At 37.7% G+C, this 27,036-nt stretch overlaps 4 protein-coding genes and 1 long non-coding RNA gene across 7 annotated transcripts; 2 read left to right on the top strand and 3 right to left on the bottom strand.

Moving 5' to 3' along the window:
- Positions 1–1,272: 1,272 nt before the first annotated feature.
- LOC120006280 (transmembrane protein 185-like) lies at positions 1,273–7,954 on the bottom strand. 3 transcript variants are annotated; one of them, XM_038856261.1, is made up of 7 exons: positions 7,750–7,954; positions 7,517–7,653; positions 7,279–7,419; positions 5,798–6,131; positions 3,501–3,882; positions 1,627–1,704; positions 1,273–1,507 (listed from the first exon to the last, which is right to left on the bottom strand). In XM_038856261.1, the coding sequence occupies exons 4-7, from the start codon at positions 6,118–6,120 to the stop codon at positions 1,457–1,459; spliced, it is 834 nt and encodes a 277-aa protein (XP_038712189.1). In that variant the 5' UTR covers positions 6,121–6,131; positions 7,279–7,419; positions 7,517–7,653; positions 7,750–7,954; the 3' UTR covers positions 1,273–1,456. The 3 variants fall into 3 exon arrangements, with proteins under 3 accessions (XP_038712189.1, XP_038712191.1, XP_038712190.1); XM_038856263.1 differs by lacking the exons at positions 7,279–7,419; positions 7,517–7,653; positions 7,750–7,954 and adding an exon at positions 5,268–5,447 and having other exon boundaries at positions 5,798–5,939; XM_038856262.1 differs by lacking the exons at positions 7,279–7,419; positions 7,517–7,653; positions 7,750–7,954 and adding an exon at positions 5,268–5,498 and having other exon boundaries at positions 5,798–5,934.
- Positions 7,955–8,863: 909 nt separating this feature from the next.
- LOC120004838 (vacuolar-processing enzyme-like) lies at positions 8,864–14,229 on the bottom strand. The gene is made up of 9 exons (XM_038854156.1): positions 13,955–14,229; positions 12,999–13,163; positions 12,761–12,917; positions 11,829–11,914; positions 11,538–11,737; positions 11,117–11,165; positions 10,439–10,648; positions 9,441–9,647; positions 8,864–9,232 (listed from the first exon to the last, which is right to left on the bottom strand). Exons 1-9 carry the CDS (start codon positions 14,171–14,173, stop codon positions 9,050–9,052), a joined length of 1,476 nt encoding a protein of 491 aa, XP_038710084.1. The 5' UTR covers positions 14,174–14,229; the 3' UTR covers positions 8,864–9,049.
- A 3,000-nt stretch (positions 14,230–17,229) lies between these two features.
- On the top strand, positions 17,230–21,402 carry LOC120006321. Its single transcript, XM_038856332.1, has 5 exons — positions 17,230–17,345; positions 17,739–18,017; positions 18,512–18,617; positions 20,145–20,288; positions 20,862–21,402. The coding sequence occupies exons 2-5, from the start codon at positions 17,746–17,748 to the stop codon at positions 21,102–21,104; spliced, it is 765 nt and encodes a 254-aa protein (XP_038712260.1). The 5' UTR covers positions 17,230–17,345; positions 17,739–17,745; the 3' UTR covers positions 21,105–21,402.
- A 1,056-nt stretch (positions 21,403–22,458) lies between these two features.
- Positions 22,459–23,927, top strand: LOC120006323 (uncharacterized protein C6G9.01c). Its single transcript, XM_038856333.1, has 2 exons — positions 22,459–22,633; positions 23,293–23,927. Exon 2 carries the CDS (start codon positions 23,302–23,304, stop codon positions 23,677–23,679), a length of 378 nt encoding a protein of 125 aa, XP_038712261.1. The 5' UTR covers positions 22,459–22,633; positions 23,293–23,301; the 3' UTR covers positions 23,680–23,927.
- A 949-nt stretch (positions 23,928–24,876) lies between these two features.
- LOC120006324 lies at positions 24,877–25,891 on the bottom strand. The gene is made up of 2 exons (XR_005469969.1): positions 25,758–25,891; positions 24,877–25,121 (listed from the first exon to the last, which is right to left on the bottom strand). It is a non-coding gene; the product is annotated as an uncharacterized LOC120006324 (long non-coding RNA).
- Between the last annotated feature and the right edge of the window lie 1,145 nt (positions 25,892–27,036).

The raw sequence follows: 27,036 nt of genomic DNA, 5'->3' as shown, positions 1-27,036 counted from the left end.
TACCTTGATTATGATTACCCACAGAAGACGCTCTTTACAGTGGACAGTTGTTGTAAATTCATATGGTTTAGGTGTACTACCTTTCATTACTCTTTTTTATAACTGCCATTAATTAATTATGGACAATGCTAGAGACCTCAAAATTTAACCCTCAAAAGTTCTCTAAATCTATGTGTCATTAAAATAATCGTTGATTAAAAACATACATATAGGGTCCACTTCACATCTAATACTCGACATTAAATGGGGGATTTTTGAGTATATTTTTTGGGGTCTCAAGTGTTATTCATTAATTATATTCAACTGTGCATGACGAGTTCAATGACCAATGTTTCTTTGCCACTTTCGTAAAATATGTAATCTTGTTTCACACGTTGTTTGGTCAATCGTTGAGCGTGTGAAATCTAACAGCAAGTCAGAATTAGCAACAGCCAGGTGAGGTTATGATTATTGCCTTGCTTGAAAAACTTAATGTAGAAGCAATTATTCCTTTTGACTAGCTTGAAAAACTTAATAGGGATGTAAGATTAAGATTATGTCACGATCATCCCTTGTGGGCCTTGTCTGGAACACCTAGATGGCCTTCCAGTCAGCTTTAAAGCTCCTGTATTTCGTGAGCATGATATTGTAACGTAAGTGACATGAAAATTTGTAATGGAGGCTGTGCTTTCAATAAAGGGTTTTTTTTTTTATATATATATTTTAAGGAGAGATAATGCTGATCCAATGGAGCCGTAGTTGATTTGCTCTTTTGAGTATCATGCCTTCTAGAATTGGATGCTAGCACATGTCGTGACACTAAGGCGTATTAAATGAGCTAATCCTCCTTTATATCACACCTTCCTTGGCCCTTCTTGCAATTCCTAAGAAAATTTCTTCTCTCTCTCGATTTTCTCTCATGGAACATTTAGTTGATATTTTTGAGAATGGAGAGTGGAAATTTAATATGTTGAAGATTATTTTATCCTTATTAGTTAAACTAAAACAATAAAAAATATTTGTTAATGTTAAAAGTAAAAAGTAATATAAAAATTATATTATTAAATTTCATAAACTTATACTCACTCTTCATTTTATACCAAACATAATCATATTCATCTTATTTTCATCTCACGCACACATCACACTCATCTTGTGCTCATGTCATACTCATACTCCTTCAATTATGAATCAAATGCTCTCTTAAGTTAGATGAATGAAACCCAAACCTAAAATTGGTTTTGCCCAAAAAAAATCTTGGCATATCGTAAAGCAGAAGCTATTCTTAAATGATAAAATAAGAACAAAAATGATTCGAAAATTTTATTCTTCCATTGTGTGAAAGACAATAAGGTTTACATATACCAACATTTCCAATAGCGAATAGAGAACCGGACGTTACCCACAAATCATCACCATAACACATCTGCAAAACACTTTCTAATAATGGGGAACGGATCAAATCCATAGTTCCACTCTATTCGGAATCGGAGTCCATGTTTCCCATAGCCTTCAACCCTCTTGGTCTCTGTATATGAGGGAAAAATAGTTGAGAACTTCTATTAAGGAAAGAGTTCAACACCTAAGAGTCCCATAATGAAAGTAAAACGAAAGAAACAAATCAAGCATTTGATTTGAGTATGTTACCTTCTTGGAGATCTTTTTCTCTCTGACTTCATACCGTTCTAGGGTCAGATCGCATAGCCATGCCCCAGGGCTCACCAGCTGCATTACAAAACCAAACAAAGCCATCAGATATTCAACCTTCAACAACTAAGCGGCATGCCTACTTCAATCATCACACAAGAAGTTTTGTGGCGGGCGAAGTCGTCCAAGCTTCAAAACAATCATGTAACCATCACCATCCAAATCATTTAATTACTTTATAATAAAAATAATCCATATATCATTTCACAGATCACACAATGACCGTTTAAAATGGGACCACAGACCCCTCCATGTTCCATTATTGTCGGCTACTCCTTTGTTAACATCTACACCTTAAAAGCAAAAAAAAAAACCTACAAGGTTGTATATCCATCATCACCGTACACGTGCACAACATGCCATATCTGTCCCAGTCTGATGCCCACCACTAGAAGAACATCATCCAGACTCCCAACGGGGCAATTCTAGACAAAGAAAAAATACTGCCCACAATGCACAAAAACTGAAGCCACCAGATTAGACTTTGAATGACAAATCCAATTACTAACGTGTTCCCTTAAACAACTGCCCACCAAATTTACCCCTCTGTACTCTATTTGGCCCAAAAGTCAAAACATGTCAAACGTGTGTACAACGCTTCCTCTGCTAAACTGACATCAATGTCTTTCTGCTCATGAATAAATGGCTTAACTGCTTAGAGCATGTCCAATAGACACTTGAAACATAGTTTTCAAGTGTCCAAAAGTGAATTTTATAGAAAATTTAGAGTGTTAGAGTTCTACAATGGATGAAAATGAACACTTAAAAACACACTTTCTTGATAATGACACTTGTTTTATAGGTTGTTATGGAAAATGACACTTGAAATATGAAGTATGAATATAGTTGATGAATAGTGAAGAGAGAGGTGATGAAAAGGAAGAGAGAGGTGATGAAAATGAAGATAGAGGTGATGAAAAGTAAGAGAGAGAATATAAAAAGTAAAAGAGAGCATAGAGAAATAAGTTTGAAGTGTTGGAAAATATGAAGTGTTGATAAATAATTTATATTGTGGGATCCACTCACCCAATTAAATTATGCCACCCATGATAGAAGAGAAGAGAGATAATGATTTTGAAATACTTGATATTTATTTTAGCATTGGAGAGCCTCTCATGGATAAATGGTTCAACAATTTTGCTTAACTTCTTACAATGTAGAAGGTAGATCGCTATTGAAGGGGGTTATTCTGGCAACAAAACTAGTGGTGGACTTGTTCACAAACTGCCAACAGACTTTTAGGTCTCCAATAGATATACAACCATGATGCAACTGACACGTGTCCACCCCTATCTCACTGAACGCCACTTTATGCGCTCTCTTTCCTTTCCCGGCCAAGAAAAATGCAAAACAGGCACCGAATAAACGGTGATCCACTAACCAAAACAATGCCACTTAAGACTTTTTTCGTTAAGAAAGTCCGTCTCAACTCTCAAGACCCAATCCAGAATTTTCGACAATAACAATAAATGCAAATAAATAAATTATATCAGAGATGAATTCTCTTTTAACTTGACCATTGTCCCCTAAAAAAATTCTAAAACTACTCCCATTCCGATTTACATTTTATGTTGGTCTTATTCAAAGTTTTCTAAATATTCTTAAATCAATTTGATTCGGCTAAATATAATACTTTGTTCCTCAACTATGCATCTTAGTTTCATTGCTGTTTTCTTCTTAATTTCCTCTCTAACTATCCTAAGGACAAAAGGTTAGATTTAGCCATTTGATTTCGAAAACGACTAAAAAATTAAATTCAAAACGGGAAAAAAATAATTAAAGGGACAATTAGAAGCGAAAATCAAAGGGCTTACATTGAGGGTGCGTTGAATAAACTTGGCTCTCTTCTTGGGTCTTTGCGGAAGCTTAGACCCCTTAAAGGCATAGAAATCTTCTTCTTTCTCTTTGTTGGTCAAAGCAATGACAAACTTAGGTGGCCACGCTGGTGGTGCAGCAGCCTCGCCGCTCCCTGACGATGACCCTCCCTTTTTGCTATCATGGGCTGTCTCTGAAGATGCAGCTGGCTGCTTGTTGTTCTCATGATTATTGATGATGATGTTGTAATGGTGGTTGATGTTATTGTTGTGGTGGTTATTGTTTGCTCCTCTTCTCTCGTGTGTGCCTCTATCCGGTGAAGTGAGCCCCCTCAAACCGCCGTTGCTATGGTCTCTCATGGCACTGGAATTCTCAGAGTTCCTAAATAAAATCAACAAAATAGACTATAACTCATTATAATCAGCAAATAATAAAATTTACAAAGGAAAACATTAAAATTATTAATATAAATAACTTGAAAAGTAAAAGGTGTTCATTCAATTGTAAAAAAAAGAATGGTAAAAATAACAGTTGAAGTGACAAGAATAACCTTTGAGGGTGATTTTTTTTTTTTTTTAATATCTTTGAGGGTGATCTCTTGATCGATGCGTGGATGAGGGAAGTAGAAGAATCTAGATGGGTTTCTAGCGGAAATAATATGGGGGTGGGTCGAATTTAGCTTCTGTGGGTGCACTTCAGTGCCTTTAAGGAGGAGACTTAATTATTTTTCTCAACTAAGCTGGATATTTGAGAGAGCAGAGAATCACCAGCTGGTTGCCTGGTTTCCTTTTCGGCAGGCTTTGAGCCGTAGGATTTTGGGGGTTCGTGTTTTTTTGAAGCTTTTTTGATTACGGTTGAAATATGGGTTGGCATAAGGGATAAAGTGGACCAAATTCTTAATCCAACTTTAGATCTGACGGCCAAAATGGGATCTATAACTAAGAACAAAGCTGCTGCAAACACGTGGCATGAAACTCTTGTCTATTAAATGTCTCCTAGGAGTCCCTGTGGATTGGGTGGTTACGGGCCTTAAAACCCAATTAGGCAACCACAAATTTCCCTTTTCTCGTAGAAAATTATCTACCTATACAAGTTCCTCATACTTGAACTAAGGTCAGGTCAAAAGTAAATCAATCAAATAACCACAGTAACTTTAAGCCGTAATTAGTCATCAAGCCATCAAAAATGACATGACCCAACTTAATCAAACCTAATTTCTACCTGAGCCATCACCACATACCATGAGGAATGAGCTATACTAATTCTCTATGAGGCCTTTAACACTCAAAATCTTTTATCTTCCATGTTGGGTTTTCTGGATTTCACATAGAAGACCAAATATAGAAAACCACAAACTAGTCAGAGACCATGTGGGACAGACGCAATATGTCACAAGATTCAATGGTGCCAAATTTGCAGCCTTATCTAGACAAATCCTAAACAATACCTCCATAAGCTCCACTACGATGTCACACACTTACACCACAAAGGTGACCCCTTTGCACGTGGCAGGCTATGCTGCGATCTTGATAGCAATCGAGATCATCTCCCATTAATCCCCCCCCCCCCCAACCATATGAGGTCGACCCCACGAGAAAAAAAGACATGGCAACACTCCACAACCAACACCAAAAATCAAAGCATTTTGATTTCTTTGTTGTGAAGCTAATAATTAATGGAAATATTATTTTATTTCCCATTGTAGGCCCACCCCACCAATGATTTTCGCACAAAAGTTAATGAAAAAAAATGTGTTTTTAACTTACCAGGAAAAAACAAAGGGAAGTGGCGTGACTAGAGATGCGATCGACCCCACAGCCATCAAATGAAGAACATGTGGTCCACAACTGCTTATGGACCCGTTCAGCACTCAGCAGTGCTTTTATTCTGAACTTCGTTCTTAATCTGACGACTACAAGATTGGTCACACGCCAACTACACTGCTCCTGACAGCAGCAAAACCCCCCCACTTTAAAGCCAGACCAATTTTCTTTTATCTGACGAAAAAAGTCAGGATTTTAAAAAAATAGAAAAAACAATTCAATTTGGGTAAAACCTTAGATCTACGTTTATATCCTCTCATGTCAAATTAAACGTATACGTGAAGCCAATAATAATAAACTCCCAGTAAAACCATACAGTTTCAAAAATGTCAAAGCCTTCGTAAGAATTCACAAACGCCATCGATGGACTCAAACCAGCCTCATATATAGTTTATCAGCAAAGTATTAGCACATCATTGACACGACAAAGTTGAGTTTAAAAAATAGCACAAAAAAGTGATTGCAATTTGTACCTGAGAACACGCGGAAGCGGTGGTGCCTGCGGCGAGGCCTGCCGTTGCCGAAGATTTAAGTAAACGTCTCTATTATGATTGAATGCCGCGATATTGTGGTGATTTGACGAGTCCTTGTCGGATCTTATGACCCGGCGATCGGTCCGTACTGTGGTCCTCTGTACCGGAGCCGTGGAATCGTCTTTGGCTTGGATCTTGGAGCACCTGAGCCGCTTTCGAGTTCCCCACTGAAGCACGAAATCGGAGGATGTGGTTTGTTTGGTGGTATCGGCACTAGCCCTCAATAACAATCCATTATTGCTCCTCAACGAGTCCCTATCCATCTTTTATACACCTGTCCATACCAGAAAATTAAATCCGAAAATTAGACAAAAGAAATGTTATTATCTATCATTGGCTTATGTAGCTTCCATAATTAAAGTTGGAACAGCGAAGGGAGAATCTTGACATTGCCCCCTCCACAACTTGCACGGAATTCAAATCAAAGAGAGGTTATCTTGCTGAAAAAAGCAACCAACATAAATGGGCAAAAAAAAATAAAAAAAAAGTGGCATCGGACGGTAGGCAGTAATAAGAAGAATCTGGGAAACTGTGAGCCGTACGATGAGCATCTTTCACGGAGAGGTAAAATGACAGATTGAGAGCAATTTCACTGGAAATGAGAGAATTCCAAGACAGAAATGGATGAGGGCATTCAAGGGATGAACAGATGGTGCGAGCAGAAGAACAGGGCAGAAACTATATCCGCAGCTGGGTTTGGTTTGCAGGAAAATTTGCAGGGAGAATATTAGAACCAAAGAGAAAAAGTACATCATCTATTTGATTGCAGCCTCATCCACTGTTTCTTTGAAGTGAAGATTTCGTGGACCGAAGCAAATAGGAACCGAGATGCAGAGTTTTCTTCTTTCTCTGCTCTCTCAGAAACCGTCAGAGTCATGGGATCGAAATTAACATGACCAATGGCCAAGAATAAAATACTCTCCAGAGAACTGCTGTGAGGAAAAAGCAGACCAAAACTGACGAGAGATGAGACAATGAAAATCAAATCAATAAAACAAATGAAGACAAAATCGAATTGGAACTGAAATCTTCGAACAAATTAGAGAGGGTGAAAAATCAGAAGACAGGATCCTTAAGCACAACAAAGAGGATGACAATAGTTGAAGTATCCCGATTACGAGAACCAAGGCATTACCTGGTAACTTCAACTGTAACAGATGTAGCTATAAATTACAATCGAATTGGAATCCACAGATAGCCGATTGGCGATGAACTATATATAGCTCAACGAATCAGAAGGAAGAATAGAAACGGTGTAGACCAGAATAACAGAAAAGGAAGAGCAGATGGAATCAGAAGGAAGAATAGAACCAGTGTAGACCAGAATAACAGAAAAGGAAGAGCAGATGTAACGAATATGAACTAAATTGCTGAATTCAAACGAAGTTTTCCAATCGTGGTAGCAGACGATGACTCCATACCTTCAACCAGTCAGATTTCTCGGCCACGAACACCTTGAATCACACCAACAGGTTTTTGTTCTAGTTCTCAGGATATGCAAAATGTATAAAACACATCAGATTCCGATCTTCCAAGCCGTAACAAATCTCTCGGAAATGTATCTGGAGAAGAGAAAAGAAAGCAAACCAAAAATGACCATTTGAGAAAACAAATACTGAAAAATATGAACCAAATTGAAACATATGCGTTGGGATTTACCCCGTAAACTCAAGGATTATGACCTTTCTCCTCTGAAATTGAATGAAAGGAAACCAATCCTCACAAATCAGCGGCAAAGTTAAACAAAATCCTGGAGAATCTCTTCGACAGAGCTCTTCAGTTCTCCTTGAATATCTCTGTAAAACAAGCCAAACGAAATGTATTATCAGTCATGTTTATAACATCGACACCGAAAAGCAACAATAAATGCAAAAATCTCCTCAATTACGCACCTCAAGACTGTGTCTCCCCCTGTTTATCTTCTTCTGCTCCAGATCCCCAGCATTCTCCTATCCGATTATGATCAATATCCTTTCCTTCGCCTTCCGAGAACCAGAAAGAAAGTGCGATGAAATTTTAAAGGATAAGAAAATCAAAGAACCAATATAACTGCAAGACCTTCGTCTTCTTCTTCTTCTTCTTCTGAAACGAAATGCTATCTTCACCCTTTGAAACCAGGTTTTATCCTCCATCGCACTCTCCGTAGCCCTTAACCGTCCAACACCAAGCACTCTGGGCCGTTAATTGATAAATCAAACGGTTCCTATTACTCCCCCTTGAACCGTCAAGCCCCATCCATAATAATTCCCGTTATAACTCCAGTGTGCCCCCGTAACCTTTTTATCACTTACCTGACGACGTTAACGGAATCTCTAACGACGTTAAATTCTCTTAAATTATTCGTGATTTTGTTTTTGTTTATTTTCATTGAGGGATATGTAGAGAACTGGTGTGCGATGGCGCTTAGCATAGCAGTTAACTATGGTCAAGTGGATCTCCTTCCCGAGCTAATCATGGTTAGTTTTAATAAACATGTGTGTGTTTTAACGTAAAGCGACCTGCTCCGAAAATAACCGGGCAGGAATCGGGGGGTCACTTGAAAGTTGAAATTGCATTTAGATTTTGGACCCTACAAAAAGGGTTACCAGTCCAACTGGTATAACCCAAAGTGGGCCCATTTATGACTTGCAATTAATGAGGCTTTTGTTGCACGCCATTACCTTTAATTAGAAATAAAAATAGATTACGATTTTGTTTTGGTAAACTTTGATGTTCATTACTAAGAAATTGGATTAGTCCCGAAATGACCCCCTATACTTTTATTTTTAAATAGGTTACGAGTGCTTGTACTTTTGTTTTGACAAACTTTGATGTTCGTTACAACGAAATTGGATAAGTCCCGAAATTGCCCTTGTACTTTACAAAAAAGTTCAATTAAGCTCTTATATATATTTTTTAGGCTAAACCCACCCTTCTACTCTGCATGTCGGGCAGTATTAGATGAGCAGTCATCAAATCCTGGTTTGAAAATTTTAGCAGGCTAAGATTTCTATCCGGAGATCTAGATTGGTAATAAACACGTGCCTTTTCATTCAAACATGGATACCCAAATGATAGAAGCATTTACCAATCATCTTTACAAATCAGCAATCGCAATGGTAAGTATACAAATATGCAACCGTGATCAAATAACAGAGCTTGAAGGTATTTTACACATACTGGCTTCTTTAATATTTGCAAATTTTAACTTTTCTATGCACTGAAACCCTTGTGAAGAGAGCTCCAAGGACCAGATGGAACAGTGACACATGCCTGTGCAGATGCATCCGCCATCTGCTCCTTAACAATTCCAGCATTGCAGATGTTTGCAAGGGACCGCATGTGCTTCATCCCGTATTGGGATAGCGATCCACAATGCATCTCAAAGGTCCTCACCTGTTCGAGGGAAATTTGTTTACATATTTCGTTACCCAGTCCAGTACATAAAGATCTTGACAGACAATCACATTTAGCTTCTCATGACTCGTTGTTGGACATTCCGTATTTCCACCAGGAAGGATAATAAAAAGTACGAGACACCGAACAAAATCAAATCCCTTCATGTTATCAAATGTAATGTAAAATAGAGGCAGAGGAGAATTACCATGGACTTGAGGCAGTCCCAGTTATCAGTAAGAGGTTGACCAGCAGGTCGAACAGCATTCAGCACCTCTGGACCTTTTTCAATTCCAAATAAGAGTTTTCCTATAAGTTTCACGCTGTGGTCAATATGCACTCTGTGTGACATCGCTTCCATAAACTGCTTTTGAGCTTCAACCTTCCTGGGAGAGCCTTCAGGAGCTTTACGGTACTACAAGAAGTATCAAACAACATGAGATTTGCAAGTAGGTTGGAACTTGGAACTTGGAACTTGGAAGTAGGAGGTTCATTATAAGGAGAGAAGAAAGAGCTACTACATCTTTTGTTTAAGACCCAAAAAGGGCAACCATCATATATCTACCATCTCTTTTCCGTTAAATTTAAAGCATGGTATAGGAAAATAAATTATAATTAAGGGCCTCGGTTCTTAGTTCTTACAGCCTCAGTAGAAGTACGTTCTTCCATTGTTAGTAATAATTTACAGCACTTCCATAGATAGCTCGAATTAGGAAGAGCAGTGACTTTTAGTTTATCCACAGGGGTCTATCTACCAAGTACCAGCCTAGGTAAATGTTTTAATTTTTTCAACATCAGCTGTTACATCATTTTCAATCTATTGGAGCTCATAGGGGACTTTGGTTTGAATCACAAAATTCCACATGGCCAGATATCACCAGCAAATAAAAATCAAATTAGATGATTTCAATATTCATTATACCTACCTGTTCTTTAAAAGCTAAAGGAACAATTTTTCTCCTTCCCTAACTCTGATAAATTTGCCATCACCTTGCCCCAGATCCCCACCATGACAAGATTAACCTTGGCAAAGAGACAAGAACCCTCGAGCATATATCAATTAACGCAAGTATTTCAGTATTTTCCATCAATATTGAGGAGTGAGAATTTATATGCAGAGTACTTTAATATCCAACATTAGAAAGAAAAAAATATACCTTTCAAAATACTTTAATATCCTATGTTAGGGAAAAAATATATATATACCTTGTCCCAGAAGTGAACAAGATCAGCATCCCGCTGGTTAACAGCTTTCGAAGGAAGCCTCAAGGAGTTGTCATCAACAAAAGTGTAGTTATCATTTGCAGGATTTGTACCCATATACTGGAAGAGATTTTCCTGGTTAAGCCCTACATCACCATATTGCATGACGTGTGACCCATAGATAGAATTGTCATTCGCAGCTCTCTTTTTAACCTGCGAAACCCAACATTTTGAATTCAGATGACTCAAGCTGTTAACAAGAGCGGATCAAACTCAGAGGGGTATACAAAATATTCTAGGCTAGAATGCTAGATAAAGCACAATTACATCGGGATACCAACCAAGGCTTACGATTCTTGAATTAGTGATATCCTCATATCCTAAAATGTCCATTGGTCAGTAAGCCATCAAACAAAAAAGAAGTTTTGACTTGTCGTTCCTTATCCAATAAAATATCCAGAATGCAAAGTTCAGATAATTTTGGGCTGAGAACAAATAAAAGAACGAGTATTTTTCCTTCATACATAAAGGGAGCAGCATGCTTGCAAAGCAATAAATGCCAAAACATTTCTAGAATCATACTGTACTGAGCTGTCCTTTCGCAAATCATGAGGGAATACAATTTTTTTTTCTTTTCCTTTACAATAAGATTTCCAGGATGTGCAGTGCATGAGTTCTTACCAGTTCATATTGTTGGTGCAAAGTCTCTGTCCGCAAATTGTGTATGTCACTGTTCATAAGCCCAATATGTTAAAACAAGTGCATAAACATCATCTTCAATCAATGCAATATAACCCTTGGAATCTCAATATTTCATTCTTCTGAAAATAACTCAACCATAAGAGAAATCTGTTCAGTAGCGCCAACTTGAGTACGTGCATGTTCATTTTATATAAATATATACTGATGAAAAGACTCGAGGAAAATGAGCCCTTTCATTTAAGATGTTATTACATTTTAAAAAAGATATTTAGCATTAATAGCCTGAATTCAGTAAAATTTCCAAGGGATATAAGGTAATTTGGATGCAAACTGGAATCTAGATCACATCATAGCTTGTACTTCCCACCAACGAAATTAATTATCATGATGCTGCACTTACCTATCCTCCATCCAAGCAACACTATACATGTCGCCCAAACAGGTTTCATATTCTGGGGGAGGACTAGGATCCTCTCCAGGGCAGTAGGTTCCCCAACTGCTCTCTTCTGCATTTGAAGCTGTGGTTGCATAAATATTTAAATCATTCGGAAGAAGCCCCTCGAAGATGCTTCCAGCCTCACAGGCTTCAAGATAAAATACCTGCATTTTTTCCAAGTAATTCGACAGGGAAAAAAATTCAGGAGGAGGATCACACTTTAGTATCAGGTAAAGGATAAAACTAGGGACTTACCAAGCGCTTGTAAGTACCAGAAGCATGCTTCTTTTTTAGCACGTCTATCAGATCCTTTGCAAAAAGGTAAGGATATGTAGGCATCCCTGATAGTCAATGACAAGGAGGATAAGTAGCAACATGTCAGAATTGAAGATAACAACAAAATGCCAATCAGATTGGAATTCTTCAAATCAACACAGAGATCATAGAATAGATCATAGCTTTAAGAAAAATAAACCACAGAACTTTAACGTTTAGCGACTAGAAGACGAGCCTTGAGCTACTTAGAAGACTTTCCTTGCACTGTCGCTCTGTTGTTCCTATTTCTATACGATTGCACCTCCTCAGTGCCCCTTAATAAAATTCTTTTTCTTTTCCAAAAAAAACATATATAGACTTCAATTACTAAATACTAATCAATAGTGAGAATTTCCAATCATGGGTCAAAAACACTTAACAATAACTGGAACAATTTTAGCACTGTAGAATATACTCTGAAGTTGCAAGAGTTTAGAGCACCCTGAATAGTTTTCCTATTTTATGCCACAAAATATTGAAGTATAAATCATTTTCCCACTATGCCTATGACGTAACAGGTGAAAGTGGAAAAATTAAAGCATTCAGCAATCAAAACTCTTTAAAAGAACACTGATCTATGCCCAACCAGACTGGTAACAAAAGGTAGTGACAGCAGGCATTATTTGAGGTGAAAATGCATATTAGTTCTTTATTAAATACAATCTGAAAAGCCTAAAAAATTATGATTCTTGTTCTACTCTACGAAGAAAAAATCCACCACATCCAAAGAAGAAGGAGGCCACCATAAAATCTAAGTATCTTTAACTTTAAGGTTGATCTACACTGAATGCAACTGAGAAAGTAAGGTAATACCCAACCCAAAAGTAGAAGCGGAAAGCAATAGCCGTTATGAGGTCAAATGGGTTACTCACCGAGGATCCCAGGACCTCCGTGATCAGTGTAGTATATGAAGATGTGATCATTGGGACCACTGTCCACAACCTTCCCACTACCCCCGGAAAGGGCAGTTTTGTTTCCCAGAATAACAGCGAAAAAGTTGGCAGCAGTAACCTGTTCACCAGTATAATCCTGCAACAAGAGAGATCCACCACCTGAGGGGACGCGTGACAATTTACTTAACAGAAGGCTAGCTCCTAAAGAAAATTTTACCTTTGGGACTCCTTCATAAACATCGCCACCTTTAGGGTTGTTAATGATTACCCCAGGCCTAGGGTTCTCTTCATTGTAAGCAATGTCATCATACATGAAAACAATTATATTTTCCTCTTTCAGTCCACCCTTCCTCAATAGTTGATAGGAGTGGCAAACATCAGCCTGAGAACAGAGAGACAAACTGCTAACATCAATCAAATAGCAACACTGTAGCAGAACCCTCACAATAAATCTTCACAAATGCCATAAATATATGATTCTTATGACTAGAAACTCAAAAGACAAACTTAATTTCTTCCATTTTGTCCCATCAGAAACATAAGAACTAGAATTTTCATAAACAAAATCTGTAGCCGTGGGATGTCGTTCAACACCTGTAACAAACTGAACATCAAACACAAACAAACCATGATTCCTAGAGCTCGAGCAAGGGTAGGGATAATCAAATCTTTCTACTGAAACATACAAGGGTCATAGAATCATCTTAAAACAATCTCGGGAAGGAAAAACTTGTTGAGTTTCTCACTTTCTTCTTTGTTCGCAAATAGCCCAGTAAATACATCAAGTGATAACGTGATAAGGCAACAGATAAACAAACCCTTTCAATTACCAATATAATGGATGTTAGAGAATTACCACTTCAAATCAAAACATACATAACCAAAAATCACGATTATAACTCAGATAACAAGCCATACCAGCTTCACAAAAAAAAAAAAAAAAGGCTAGTGTCATGGACAAACACAAGGTAAATTCTGAAGATATGTCAAAAATAGCATCTAATCAACTCGGAATAAACCCTAACTCCAGAAAAAGGAACTCAAAAGCCGTATTCAATCGACTTAGTCGAGCTTCATGCGTTGATAACAGGTTACATAAGATACATTCACAAGTCACAACCAATTTTGCGCATCAACACATATTTTCCTTCAAAAAAATTCGAAAATTATGACCTGGTGTCTGTAATTCCAGTAACCATTGGATCCAGCAATCAGAACTGCCCATCTCGTCCCGGTAGAGTCATCATTAGCATCGTCCGCTGCCCCGCCGGCACGGAAGAACCTTGAAGTTTCAGACGGTAAGCGGAGAACATCACCGTAAATATCCCTCCCGCCGTATACAACACCGCATACCGCGAGGATTAGAAGCAGTCCGGTGACGAGGTGGGCCATGGTCGGTTTGCCGGTGAAAGCCGAAAGGTGGGATGTTTGTTAGCAAAGCAAGGAATCGTGGAAGGTAACTTAGTTTATAAGCGTTTTTTCCCACCTTAATTGGGGCCCACTAATTTCTTTCCATTTCTGAATCTGTCCAAGTCAGCGAGTGATACACCGTCCACGCCGAGCTGGCCCATAAGTAGCGGGTTTCCTTAATGAGGTGGTAAAATCAAATTATTCTGTACCGTCTGATTCAGGATAGAGCCACATTGCGACTGAGATTGGTTTTTGTAGTCCCTGTGGGCCCACCGGTCCTGGTTAACCGAGAGACGTAAAGCTTTTTATTGGGTAGAATTGAATGCTTTTTCTCGATTGTCGGGACTCAAAGACAATCGAAGAGGTGGTTTTGTTTATGCATCTAGAGTGATGGACGATTTCGAAAATAAATATATGTTATATTCTTTTTAATGTTTGTCATACTAGTTTTTTGAAAAGTTCACGTACGTAAATGTTTCATATATCGCAACTTCATATATAATAAAATATGAGGCCAAACGATACCCAATTCATTAGAAAAGATAAAGAGTACAATCCACAAAATATGAGAAGTGCAAAACAAAAAACACAACAAATTAATGGTGATTTAATTTATAAATGTTATTCATGAATAATAATAAATGAGTACAATATTACAAAACATATACTTAGAAAAAGTTAAATTTATTAAATAAAATTGAGTTCAAAGTAAAGTGTATGAATGATTTCAAAATGGGTTAATTATATTATTTATTACTAAAATCAGAAAGAATAATGCTTGAGATCCCAAAAAGTGACCCCAAAATATCTCCATTTAATGTGGAGTGTTGGATGTGAAGTGGGTCTTACATGTGTGTTTTTAATCAATGACTATTTTAATGTCACATAGATTTAAGAGACTTTTGGGGTCTCTAGCATTATGCAATCAAAAAATCACTATCAGGAAGGATTTCCAACTCTCGAGGATGTTGAAGTAAGGAAAGTTGACAGGCAAATGAGGCGGCCATATGGTGGGTAAATGGGCCACATCGACTGATTAGACCGGTAGCATAAAAATGGCTTTCTGAACCCCTTGATTCGTTGGGCAAAAAATAATGAAATAGATAAAGATTCTATGTAACAGTTTAGTTTCCCAATTATGCTAGAGTTTTTTTGAGCTTTTTAAAAGAAGCTATAGATCTCATTGTATTAGATTATCCAATAAATTGAGTAATTGAGGCCTGTAGATACTCGAGGACATCATAAAGGTGGAATACAATCTCAGGACTAGAAAAAAAGAACAAATAATAAAACAAAAAACACTAAACCGGACATTGTTGGACGATACCATATTACATCCAACACCGCCAAACCACTGTCCAATGAGTCGACTCTACCGGTCTAAACCAAGTAACAAAAACTGAATAGTAAAAAAACACAAATTACAACTTGGATCTACGATCGGATCTTGGCAACCTTGCAAATGAGAGAAACCAAACCCCCTCATATTTGAAATCTCATCACTAAAATTATGAATTAATGTCGTCGGAACACCAAAAACACCGATAATCGAAGATCCGCAACAACTGGAGGAGATTGAAATCTACATAAGAGAATCCCTGCAAAGTCTTTATTCAAATCACAAAAACATAAGAAAAATAAAACAGACAGGGATGACGAAATGACATATCTAACCCATTAGAGGAAAAAAAGGGGAAAGAAAAGGGGAAAGAGGGGAGAAAAGAGGAAGGGGGGAGAAGGAGAGAGAGAATATGGGAAAGAAAGAAGAGGAGATGGAGGCAGGGAGAGAGAGAGAAAGAGAGAAGGAGAAGGGAAGGGGGAGGGGAGGGGGTGTCGGAGCGGGGAGATGACCAAACCTTTACAAGATGAGTGCTTTTTTTTTAGAGAGCAGTAATGTTAGAGTTAACTATTAAGTTTGACGCATATAATTGAAGAAAATTATTGAACTTCATAAATCTCACATGATACACATAAAATCATGTAGGTATAACTTAATAATTGAGATATTAAGATGGGATCTCTATCATTACTCATTAGTTGAAAAAAAAAACAGACAATTACATCCCAACTCCACTTGACTTGGATAACCAATAAATATCTCTTTGAATCTTTGATGACGTGATTGCATCCATCATAGTGACAGGGACTCGGCAGGAATCTATTGGAATCATAAACAGATTAAACAAGACTGAATGTTATTGAATAATACAAGTGAGGTGACATAAAGAAGGAATCTCCTCCATCTTCTCTCCCCACAACCCTCCTATATTTTATTTGGATCTCATTGATCCTCTTTTGAATTATTGGAGATTTGCCACCCCCCCCCCCCAGCTTCATTGGATGATTACAGGATAATCTTATACAATTCCAAAATTTACGCCTCGTCATCTCAGCTGAAAATTTGAAAAACGAATCTTTAATCTGTTTATTTACTAAATATCAATTCCAAAAATTTTAAAAATCAATTAGTGTTGAAAAAAAATACTGTCCATGGTTGGAATTTCATGCCATGCCCACTTATGTCCTTTTTTTAATGGGAGTACTCACTAGTCACTACCCACTTGTCAGCCCTTGTGTAGCAGTGTTTGTATTAGGTGCCAGTGGACCTACGTAATAAGTCCATGAAAGATCAGTGAATTGCTATGTGTGAGCTCAGTAGTGTAGTGTAGTGGTCTAACAATTCCAATCTTAAATGGAATATTTATTAAGAAAAAAGACTTAACTGGAATAACAGTGAAATTTTTGGCTGACTGACAATGTTCAAGCCAGAGTCCAGACAATTCGGTTCGGGCCTTGGTGGACCTACGTAAGGAAAGTCCCGTGAAAGGCTGAAAGCTCAGTGAGTTGCTGTGAACTCAGTAGTCGACTATTGAGTTGTAGCCCTTAAATTACAAGTTTAAGGGCCACTATTCGGGCTTTTGGATCCACAAGTTATGGGCTCTCGCTGACATTAGAAGACCAATCATTAAAAAGCGCAAGGCCCGTAAGGAGAAGCCCAATAGCACTTTTGGTGGCTCCTAAGTCCTAACCGACGTTCTCTGGCGAGTTGCATCTCTGTCGTTCCCTCGTATTGCTCGGTATTCTCTCTATTCCGGCATTCGTTCTCTCTAATCCTTTACTGCACCGGCGTTCCATCTAGCTCTGTTTGTTGTTAGTGAGTGTTCTCTTTCAGGCTTCGATCAGATATCGTTGTGTTAGTTGGAATGAGAGAATATATATCGATGCTCTGTGGACATCCTAACCTAATGGAGTTTCGGTAGTGTGCGAAGGATTAAGGAGCCTGGCTATCTTTTAATCTAATTAGAATTAGAATATATATTTTAAGCTGCTTTAGTTCGTGTAATTTTAATTTGTTTGAGAGATAATTTTACACTTGTTGTTCCACTGCACACACACACTTTACTTTGAAAGAGGTTTACAGAAACTGATATTTTACTGCTTGGCTTTACAATAAGGGATCGGGACTTGGGAGTCTATTAACAATGCATTTGTATTGTGTTTTTCTCGCAACCCTCAAATTAACAATACATTTGTATTCTTCATGTAGGTTTCCCATGGGGGAAGGAGAGAACTTATTGGAAGTCATTTATGAAGAAGATGACTTGGAAGATGTTGAGATGATTGATGTAGAAGAAGGGGAGTGTGTGGACAATGACTCACATATTGGTTCTGGAGATACTGATTTAGGACAAAGCATCGGCGGAAATGTCAATTCTGTAAATCAAGGATCTGAGAGTAAAACTAAAACCCAAAGGCGAAAGGCAAATAAGAAGAAGAATAAGAGAAAGAGGAGAGGTCCTTTGCCAAATGTGACAGATGTAAACAGGTTGGAAGATGGTTCTGTTTGTTTTCTGTATTGTGTGCGCATTTAGTTACTGTGAATATGCTAATTTATACCTGAATTTCATTAACACTGCATTCGAGAATATTGGGTTGGCTAAGGATCCCAAGATGTTTTGTAAGATACCTGTGTTTATATCGAAAGGTTAGGTTAGAAAAGTTGTCAAGGCAAATGAGATAAAAGCAGCCTAGATTACTTAGTGATGTGTTGAGGAGAAAAGAGTATGTTGAATTCGCAAGTGTTTCTAAAGCCACACTCATTGGTAGTCCCAATGACCGTTTACATCTATTAACAAATATTTGGCTGATTCATTGTTTATCTCAATTCCTAAGGTTTTTTTTCAGCTTTTATTTTCATGCTATTTGTAGAACTTGAAAAATATTGTAATGATGAAATGCCCAAATTGTAATGATTGTGTTGATCTTATGAGAAGGGTTTGGAGGTCATTGGTTCTGACTAAAATGTTAATCTTTTTGCAGTTTTGTGCTGGATACGTGTAGACATTTAAAAGAGAAAAAGTCCTACATGGTATATACTGCTGTAGGCTGTCTTGGTGTTTCTGCACTTAGTGATCTTGTCAATGAGGTACGTTCAGGCCTTTTTTTAACTTCATCTGGGTTTCTGTACATATTTTTGTAGTTCAAGCTCGCCGGCTGATTTATTCAATTAAGCTGTGGTGTTTTAATCAATTATTCATTCAAAGACTTCTTTGGGTAGCGAATGGAAAATTTACAATGCAGCTGTATTTCTTGGTGTGTTCTCTTATGAGGTGCTCCAACTAACCATCTTACATGCAATATGTGTACATAACTATATTGCAATTTGCGATTTTTCCCATCGTACCTTTGAGCTGGATTTCAAATTTTTTTCACCGTTTCTTCTTCTGAAAATCTTCTCTGTTTCTTTCAGTATTCATCATTTTCCTTCAGCCCGTTCTTTCTTTCAGGTCTGACTTAGTTTTGTTAGCCCTATTGGCACCTTTAGGACTATCCTGACTTTTACCTCTTGTCGTGCTTTACAATCCCGCCTTTAAGAAAACGGCATGTAGAAGAAGGCACACTTTTGCTTGGCAATGGACTTATAAGGTTTGATTGGTCGCTTAAGGAAAGGTGAGAATATGGATTATACTTGATGTTGGACCTGGGGCTGACAATGTTTATCCAATATTTAGAGCCATACTTCCATTATTGATGTCTGATACTCTATATTGTTTCCCTACCGTTGTAGATTTTTCATTCAGAAGCCATTTTGCTGCTTGAGATCCTGTTTTCTGGGATGAGATATGAGTCACTTCATGATTTACTTTTCATTTATGTTGATTTTTTGAGCTAACTTAGGATGCATATAAAAGTTTTCCATGCGTGCTTTGGATGTTTGTAAATCTTGTTTGTTCAAGGACCTGATTTGCAGATGCTAGAGGTTCAAAGACAAAATCAAGCACTAAAATTGGTTCATTAGCCGAACTCTTTCGCAATAGGGTAAAGGGTAGTGCAATATAAAAGAGTTTTCTGGGGCCCTTTTGTTTGTTTACTCTATAATTGCTTGTCTTAGATTGATTTCTAGTTACATATTAGTGCTCTTTTAGGGCTTTCTGGTGCTGTTGTTGCCTTTTGATGTTGTGTTCTATTCTTCCGTTTCCCAGTTTTTTGTTTTTGTACCAAGTTATAGGGAAAATTTGCTTCCGTTTCTAGGGGAGAAGAGTATGCATTCTCATCTATTGTATATAGGTTTTCCAATACTGTTATTATATGAATTGTCTTTCTTTAATGGATAAATACGTTAATCAGTGAAGCTTGGCCTTTGACAGCCATGACTGGATATCTAGGCAGAGAAGTTTCAATCATTTGAGTAATTAAGATGCTCGAACATGCATCAAACTGGATCTGACTTTGTTAGGAAAGCATATCAGATATATATTCATATATAATGCAGTTTGAAGTACTATTTATGAATTTCCTATGGCTAATTGATTGCCTCTTAGTAGAACATACTCCTGCGGTACCTTATATGTATTCTTGGTGTTTATGTGAACTGGTTTTACTTTTCTGTTGTCTGATACTTGGTAGATGCTATTTATCCTGTTGTATTGTATAATGAATATAGAAGTTTCAGGTGTATGCAATTCAGTCTTGTGGAGGGCAGATGACTGCTGATAGCAGACGTTTACGCACAGGTGGTGGAATACTATGGAACATCATTAAAGCGCGAGAACCCATGGCTTACAAAGAGATAATGAAAAAAGCAAAGGAATTTGAGGTGTGTGCTTGTTATTTTACTGGATTAGAACTGTCCCAGATATTCCTGCTAACTTGTTGACACAAGTGTTCGATTATTTTTGTATTTATATATCATAATCTCTGCTTATATGGTTATGCTGGTATACATGTAGGCATTTGGGCTCAATGCTTTTACCATATAAAGACATTTGAATCCCCCGATTTTTCCATTCCCAATGGAGCTGTAGAGTGTTTTTTTTTCCTCCTGCCTTTCCACAAATTATTATATGCGTCTGCATATATTTAGTAAGGTGTATGGCCCCTTTGATGCAGTAACACTCACGAGCCCACCATAAAATGGATGAGGTAAAAGAAGAGTTGTTTGAACCTTACAAGTCTCATGTAATTCTTACAGTGTTCTTTGGATGGCCCTTTCTAGAGCAAAAATATCGTATCTAATTATGTATGATGGTTGCTTAAATGGATATATTTTCTGAAAGACCTTTTTCTTTTAAATTCTTGTCAGTCTGTCTTCCTCAATGTAAAGAGCAATGCAATTCACATTTTGTTGTATTAAGTACTAATCTAGATGCTATCTGGATTGTTTTTGCAGAAGCAATTTAGGCAACAAACTATCAGAAAAGCACCAGAGCAAAGAAAAAATGGATCCCCTGAAAAAAATCTCTGTGCAGTTGCTGATAAGACGACAGTTAATGCTCCATATGCTTCTGAGCAGATTTATCAAGATCAATGTGAACCATATAGTAGTGAGGAAAAGCGTAAATCTGTTCATGACAGGATCAGAGCACCTGTTTCGTATGATGACCTTTTCGTGGAGGATCCAAAAACTGATTGAAGTTGCCTTCAATTTTATTTACACGGAAGTGTGATACAAGAACAATTTTGCTTTCTTCTTTATTCCGATGGATACAACTGATGGGCAATATTAAGGAATGGTTTTGCAATTGGAGAATTTGTTTTGATGCATTCAAGGTTTGACTTCTTGTCACACAATTTTTCATTGCAATATCTCTCTGGGGAATATTTGACTGCATTAAACTTATAAACATCATAGAATACACAAAGATTGCGGCATTGCCCAGAGTTTGTTTCGTTTTGAAATTAATTATAATGCTCATCCCTCACCTTCTGAATATTAGGTTGTACCTTATATTTCAGAGTTTACAATACTCTCTCTCACTTGGGGGGGTTTAACTACGGATTTAGGAAATCTCAATTGAAGCATTAGAATATATACCAAAAATGAAGATATCTTGCATGCTAGTTTTCAGAATCAGATAGTCGCATGTTTCGCTAACTAAGATATGAGTGCTTGTGCTTTAATGAAGATATATGGCATGCTATTTTTCAGAATCCGATAGAGTCGCATGTTTTGGTTGCAAACTAAGAGATAAATGCTTTAATATTATCGCCACAAAAGGTCATACCTTGCAGGTAAACATGGGTGAGTGCGGAGGGCAGTCCAACTAAAGATTAGAAAGAAAAAGAACCAGCTGATACCTTCCTTGTGGTAAACAAAGCCGAGTGCCGGTAGCCAATCGAACTAGACTGGAAAGAGAAAGAAGTAAACAAGTTTATCGGTGCAAATAATTTGTAAAAGAGCAAAGATGCTTTATTGTGATTGTGTAGTCTTGTCAGTTTCTAATCACTGGAGGTAAATAATGCAGTTTGAACTTTGGATCAATGGTGGGGATTGAAAAATTGGATCGGGTGGTGGGGATTATGTCAGAGCCTCAGAGGTGTCTTTATTGCAAGTTTCAGAGCTAAAGAGGAAAAATAATAATCTAGAAGAGCCTTTTGACTATTGAGACTATGAAGCTGGGCCGGGCTAAGCCAGACAGTAGGTGGAGCTTAACTTTAAGAGGCAGGCCAAGCCCAAATTTATAAGAACTGACTTATCACTTACGAAGAAATCAGTTTTTCAGGCTTGCGTTTAGTCCAAGGGACCAAGACCAAGACGGGGAAACTGGGGAACCAGAAACGTGAGCATTAAGGGCCAAGGGGACGGTCTTACACGGGCCGATCAATGTGTCCTCAATAGAGCCTCTACAATGGGCTTTTCATGAGGCCAGTGGCCCAGTAGTTTATCGAGTAGAATGGGATTTAATATGGGCTTTGGCCTTTAATATAGGCCACAACCGTGAATTGTGAATTGCGAATAGCTTAAATTCAATTTCAAACGTCGAAACCCTAAAATAAAACCCTCCACCAGCCCTTCAGTCGCCATCGCTAAACGACGCCGTCCACGTCTCCTCTCCGTTTCAGCGTCGCCGCAATTATTCACATTCGGTAGAATCCCGGCTTGGTCTCTCTACACCGCCACCCAGTCTTTCCAATCTTCTCTTCTGCATAGCACCTCTAAAGGTATGTTTTTCTTTCTCCTAATTATTGTTCGGAATATCTCAACCCAATCTCGAATTCGCAGTCTCTGAGTTTTGATTAATAGTCGGTAAATATGGATAAGGAGCTTTTGGTGATCTCTTGTTGATTTTGTTCTGGAGACTCAGGTTGGGTTTTATACGATTCAACAATTTGATTGACATCGATAGTTAGAGAAGGAAAATTAATGCATCATATGTAGCTCAACCTTTGATAATCTTTAGCACGCTGTCTCTTCCCATGGAGAAGCAGTGCTAGTCACAAAAGTGACATTGACAACAAAACTTATTAGGGCAGAGCGTTTATGTACAGACTACTTGTTGATTGCATACTCTATTTTTTGAGACCTCACTCGATCAATTTGATATCGGTTTCTTCTATTTCATCTGAACAAGGATAACTCTCAGCTAGGGTTCTAGAGAGCTGCAGAAATTAATGGTTTGAAATATAGAATCTTCTCTTATTGTGGATTATAATGTAGTTTCCTTTAGTTTTGTTGGTTAATCAGCCCTTTTTTATGTGGAATGTTTTGTTACTGCAGCGCTTGGTTTTCAGAAATTTTTACCTATCCAACTTGAATGATTTGATTTTAATATATTGCAATCTGCAACTAAGTATAACATCAGTGGCTATGCATTTTTCAGTTCCATGCAATGACTAAAAAAGGCATTTCAAAGAGTGCTGCTCAAATACAAGAAAACCCTGCAGTAGAACAAAGGAAAGCATCTTCAACACCGAAGAAACCTGGTAATGAGATTGATGAAATCTTCTCCGGTAAAAGGAAAAAGAAACCTGAACAAAAGAAGACTGAGAAGGCCAATGGAGATTTATCAGTGAAAGCTAAAGTGATGAAGAAGAAGAATAAGAAGAGTAAAGAAGCTAAAGAAGCTAGCATCTCAGATCCACCTTCTCAATCTCGAAGGAGAACGGAAGACGGGCTTTCTATTTATTCTGAAGAGGAATTGGGACTTGGAAAGGCTGATGCTGGAAGTACTCCCCTTTGCCCGTTTGATTGTGAATGTTGCTTCTGAATCTTGATGATGTTTGTTTGATGGTGGGTGCAATGAACCCCCTAATACTTATGGCATACTATTGTAGTTCTCTGATTTGAATTTTGTGGCTTTTTTTTGTTGATGAGATGAGCTGATAAATTAGTTTGCAGCTAACAATTTATATCATTGTTGGAAACTTGGAATTGCAGACCCTGTTGTGTATGAAGTCCTTCAATCTTTGTATTGAAAATATATTTTGAGTGGCAATGTTGTTGGGTGTAGAATAAGAGTGGGACTATTTGAACTCCACGAGATACTAAGAGCACCCCATTTTATCGCGAAAAATACAAATCTTATAACACCCCGTTCACTCTCAACCAACTCCTCTGTTCTCTGTCATTCTCCATAACCCTAACCCACCATTCCTACCATATCAGTCCAAGTCTTCATCATTCTCCATGCAGCACAAATCTATAGCCTCAAATCTTTAATCTTCTCCTCCTCTTCGTCTTCATCTACCAACAATTGGGCTCCTTGAGAAGAAGCTTGGAGGCAGTGAGAATGAGAGCATCAAAAACCTGAACGGGCAAGACAGAATGGAAATCAAAGGGTGCAATTGAATCAATAGTTACATCCACGCACATAGAATAGGAATATAAGCTGCTGTTTGCAAGCTCTTTAGCATTAGTTAGCATTAGAATGCCGCCCTTCCTGTTAAGAAGTGACGGAGCTCTCCTACCCGGCTATCTCCGAGTGAGGAAGTGAAGCAGAGAGCAGCACAGAATCGGTTGTGAAAGGAAGCAGTGTGACAACCAGTCGAAGGCAGATATGAGATCTTTGTGAAATCGGGAGGGGAAAACGGCTAGGGGAGGAGAAGAAGAAGCGTTGGGAGAGTTAGGGTTTGGGATGGGGAGCGCATTGAATTTTTACTACAAAACAAAAAAAGGTTGTTATATTTTCGTCTGGGGTTTATAAAGATTGAGGTGTATTTAGTAAATTTTGAGGTGTAAATAGTCCCACTTGTAGAATAATTGGCGAAGGTGCTTCCAATTGAACTTTCTAGTTCAATTTTTCAGTGGGTCAAATCTTGTAGTGCTAGCCACCCGACCCATGCTCGATATCATTGAGGTATTCTTCTGTGAATTTCTATTGTGTAAGGACTGTGGTTTCCTGTTTTATTTGTCATGGAACCATATAAACTCAAGACATTGTGGCCAACAGAACAAAGACCATGCATCAGTTATAATTGCAAAACTTGTCAAAAATGGCATTCAAAAGAAGATTAAGAAACATTGGAATAAGTTGTAGATACAGCAACCATATGATCAAAAAATTTCAATTTTACATAACATCCTGAATTATCAATGCTCATATGCATTGAACACAAGGTGAATGATTGATACAAGAATGTAAGTAAATCACCAAAATAGGCCTAAATTCTCAACAAGAATCCCTCACTTTCTCAGCTTGTATTCTACAATCTGCAATCAACAAGAGGGAAAAAAAAGTAATATCAGTTCGCAGAATGATCAATCTGCTTCTCAATAAGCCTAGAAGTTCTTATTTCTTAAAACTAAATAATCAACAATTTAGCTGCTTTAAATTTGTAAGAAACCATTACATAAGTTGTGGCTCCATACAATCGTGTCAGTAGCTCATTATAGGCACCGTGCAAAAGGTAGCTTGTTTTGAGTTTAAATCAACAAACACCCGTTGTCTGAATTGAATGCCCAGTACAAACAACAACAACAACAAAATCAAGCAGCAAATAACAAATCACAGAAAACGAATTGAGGTGCCGTATTTGCACCCACAAAAATGGGTTTTGGGTGCAAAATCCACTTTTGTGAGTGTCAATAACCGCACTCCATTTGAATTTAACCGGTTGATTGTGTCACAAAACAACGGTGAGTTTCATGGGTCTTCAGCCGGTGATTCAATATTGGCTCTAAGCGGCAGTCAGGTCGCCATTGAAAGGGCACCTGCTGTTGACTCTGATATAGAGCCACAACAACTACGTTCATTCTTTAAGAACACTTCTTACGCAGTAATTTAATCAGTATTTGTACATTAAACAACAAAGAGTAAAATCGAGAGACTGAAAAAAAGCTTCGTACCGAATTATACTGATGAAAGCGATATCAACCGCGAAGGGAAAATGGAGATTTGGGGAGAACAATATCAGATCTGATTCCGTAACAAAGAAGCCGTGTTTTGGCCTTTGGGAATACGAAGGCGGTGGGTGGTGTGAAACCAAGGAGTGTATATATAGTGAGCTCTGGAAACCCTAATTTTTTTCTGCTACCTAGTTACTGGGCCAGGTTGAGATTGCAAATTTGCAGTGCACCTATTGGGCCTTGTTGCTTTCTCTCAAGTCTCAAAATTGTATTGGCCCATATTCAGAAATTAAGCCCATAATACATTCACTTACTCGGTCCATTAATTTATAGGCCTTAGTATATGTGACCGCGAGAAAACAAGAGACTAGGAAGGGAGTACGTGGACAGGAAGCGAATCGCCTAAAAAATGGAGTTTTCAGCGAATGCGACGCCGTATAGAAATCATCAAATAAAAATTAATGGCCATTTCCATTCATCTTTATATTGACATCCTACATAATTTTGGAATCTCAAATCAATTCTACTTCCACTTTTACATATTATTCTTGCATAAGTCGCAATTCTTAGTAATTTGTCATCTACATCTAAATTTCATGCAAATCATAATGTGGAAACATTTTCTTTCAAGTCATGAACAAAAACAATTCTGTAAAATTGCCATGTATGTAATCGTACTCACAAAAAGTGAAAAAAGAGAAGGACAAGAAATAGTACCTAAAATAGTAAGAACAACTCCAAACCAAGGTGTTGAAATGGGATGCTAAAACACTATATTTTAGCACCATTGAATAGTGTAATAATAAAGTGATATAATTTATTGATTTCAACCCGAGTTGCTAAAAGGTTTTTCTGTGCCAAGCCCATTTAAAATCCATTGTCTTCTCTCTTAACCAACTTTCCCGCCATTCATACCTCTCTCTCATTCTCATGAAAAAGTGACATTCAACACCCCATCACACAAAGTGCTATTTTAGCCCAGTGATGATTTTTGAAGTTGAGATGCTATTTTAATAGTTAAAACCATATATCACCCCATTTAACACTCCAAGGGGGGGAGTTGGTCTAATAATAGTGTTATTAAGACTACATAATAGACGACGAAAACACTACATAGAGCGACGTCTAACTAAAAAAACCTACATAGAACAAGACTCAACACTAGTTTAACGCTTCCACCAGAATACCATAAGCTTTGCTCTCAGGTTCAAAATCCCCACGAGGTCTTTATTGCAATAGAAATATTGACACCAAGGATTAGAAGTTATATTGTAGACTA

This window comes from Tripterygium wilfordii, chromosome 9, assembly GCF_013401445.1.
Source record: "Tripterygium wilfordii isolate XIE 37 chromosome 9, ASM1340144v1, whole genome shotgun sequence".
NCBI lineage: Eukaryota > Viridiplantae > Streptophyta > Magnoliopsida > Celastrales > Celastraceae > Tripterygium > Tripterygium wilfordii.
Note: the sequence above shows the minus strand (reverse complement) of the source record. Positions and strands in the feature narration are given on the sequence as shown.

Excerpts from the sequence above, each read along its gene's own strand:
- LOC120006280 (XM_038856261.1), bottom strand. The coding sequence starts at position 6,120 with ATGGATAGGGACTCGTTGAGGAGCAATAATGGATTGTTATTGAGGGCT. Across the intron at positions 1,705-3,500 it reads TTATTCAACGCACCCTCAAT|CTGGTGAGCCCTGGGGCATG; the intron begins GTAAGCCCTTTG and ends TTTGTAATGCAG. Across the intron at positions 1,508-1,626 it reads AGAAAAAGATCTCCAAGAAG|AGACCAAGAGGGTTGAAGGC; the intron begins GTAACATACTCA and ends CCTCATATACAG.
- LOC120004838 (XM_038854156.1), bottom strand. The coding sequence starts at position 14,173 with ATGGCCCACCTCGTCACCGGACTGCTTCTAATCCTCGCGGTATGCGGT. Across the intron at positions 11,915-12,760 it reads CGGAGGTCCTGGGATCCTCG|GGATGCCTACATATCCTTAC; the intron begins GTGAGTAACCCA and ends ATTGACTATCAG. Across the intron at positions 10,649-11,116 it reads TGCACCAACAATATGAACTG|GTTAAAAAGAGAGCTGCGAA; the intron begins GTAAGAACTCAT and ends TGGGTTTCGCAG.
- LOC120006321 (XM_038856332.1), top strand. The coding sequence starts at position 17,746 with ATGGGGGAAGGAGAGAACTTATTGGAAGTCATTTATGAAGAAGATGAC. Across the intron at positions 18,618-20,144 it reads TTAGTGATCTTGTCAATGAG|GTGTATGCAATTCAGTCTTG; the intron begins GTACGTTCAGGC and ends TAGAAGTTTCAG. Across the intron at positions 20,289-20,861 it reads AAAAAGCAAAGGAATTTGAG|AAGCAATTTAGGCAACAAAC; the intron begins GTGTGTGCTTGT and ends TTGTTTTTGCAG.
- LOC120006323 (XM_038856333.1), top strand. The coding sequence starts at position 23,302 with ATGACTAAAAAAGGCATTTCAAAGAGTGCTGCTCAAATACAAGAAAAC.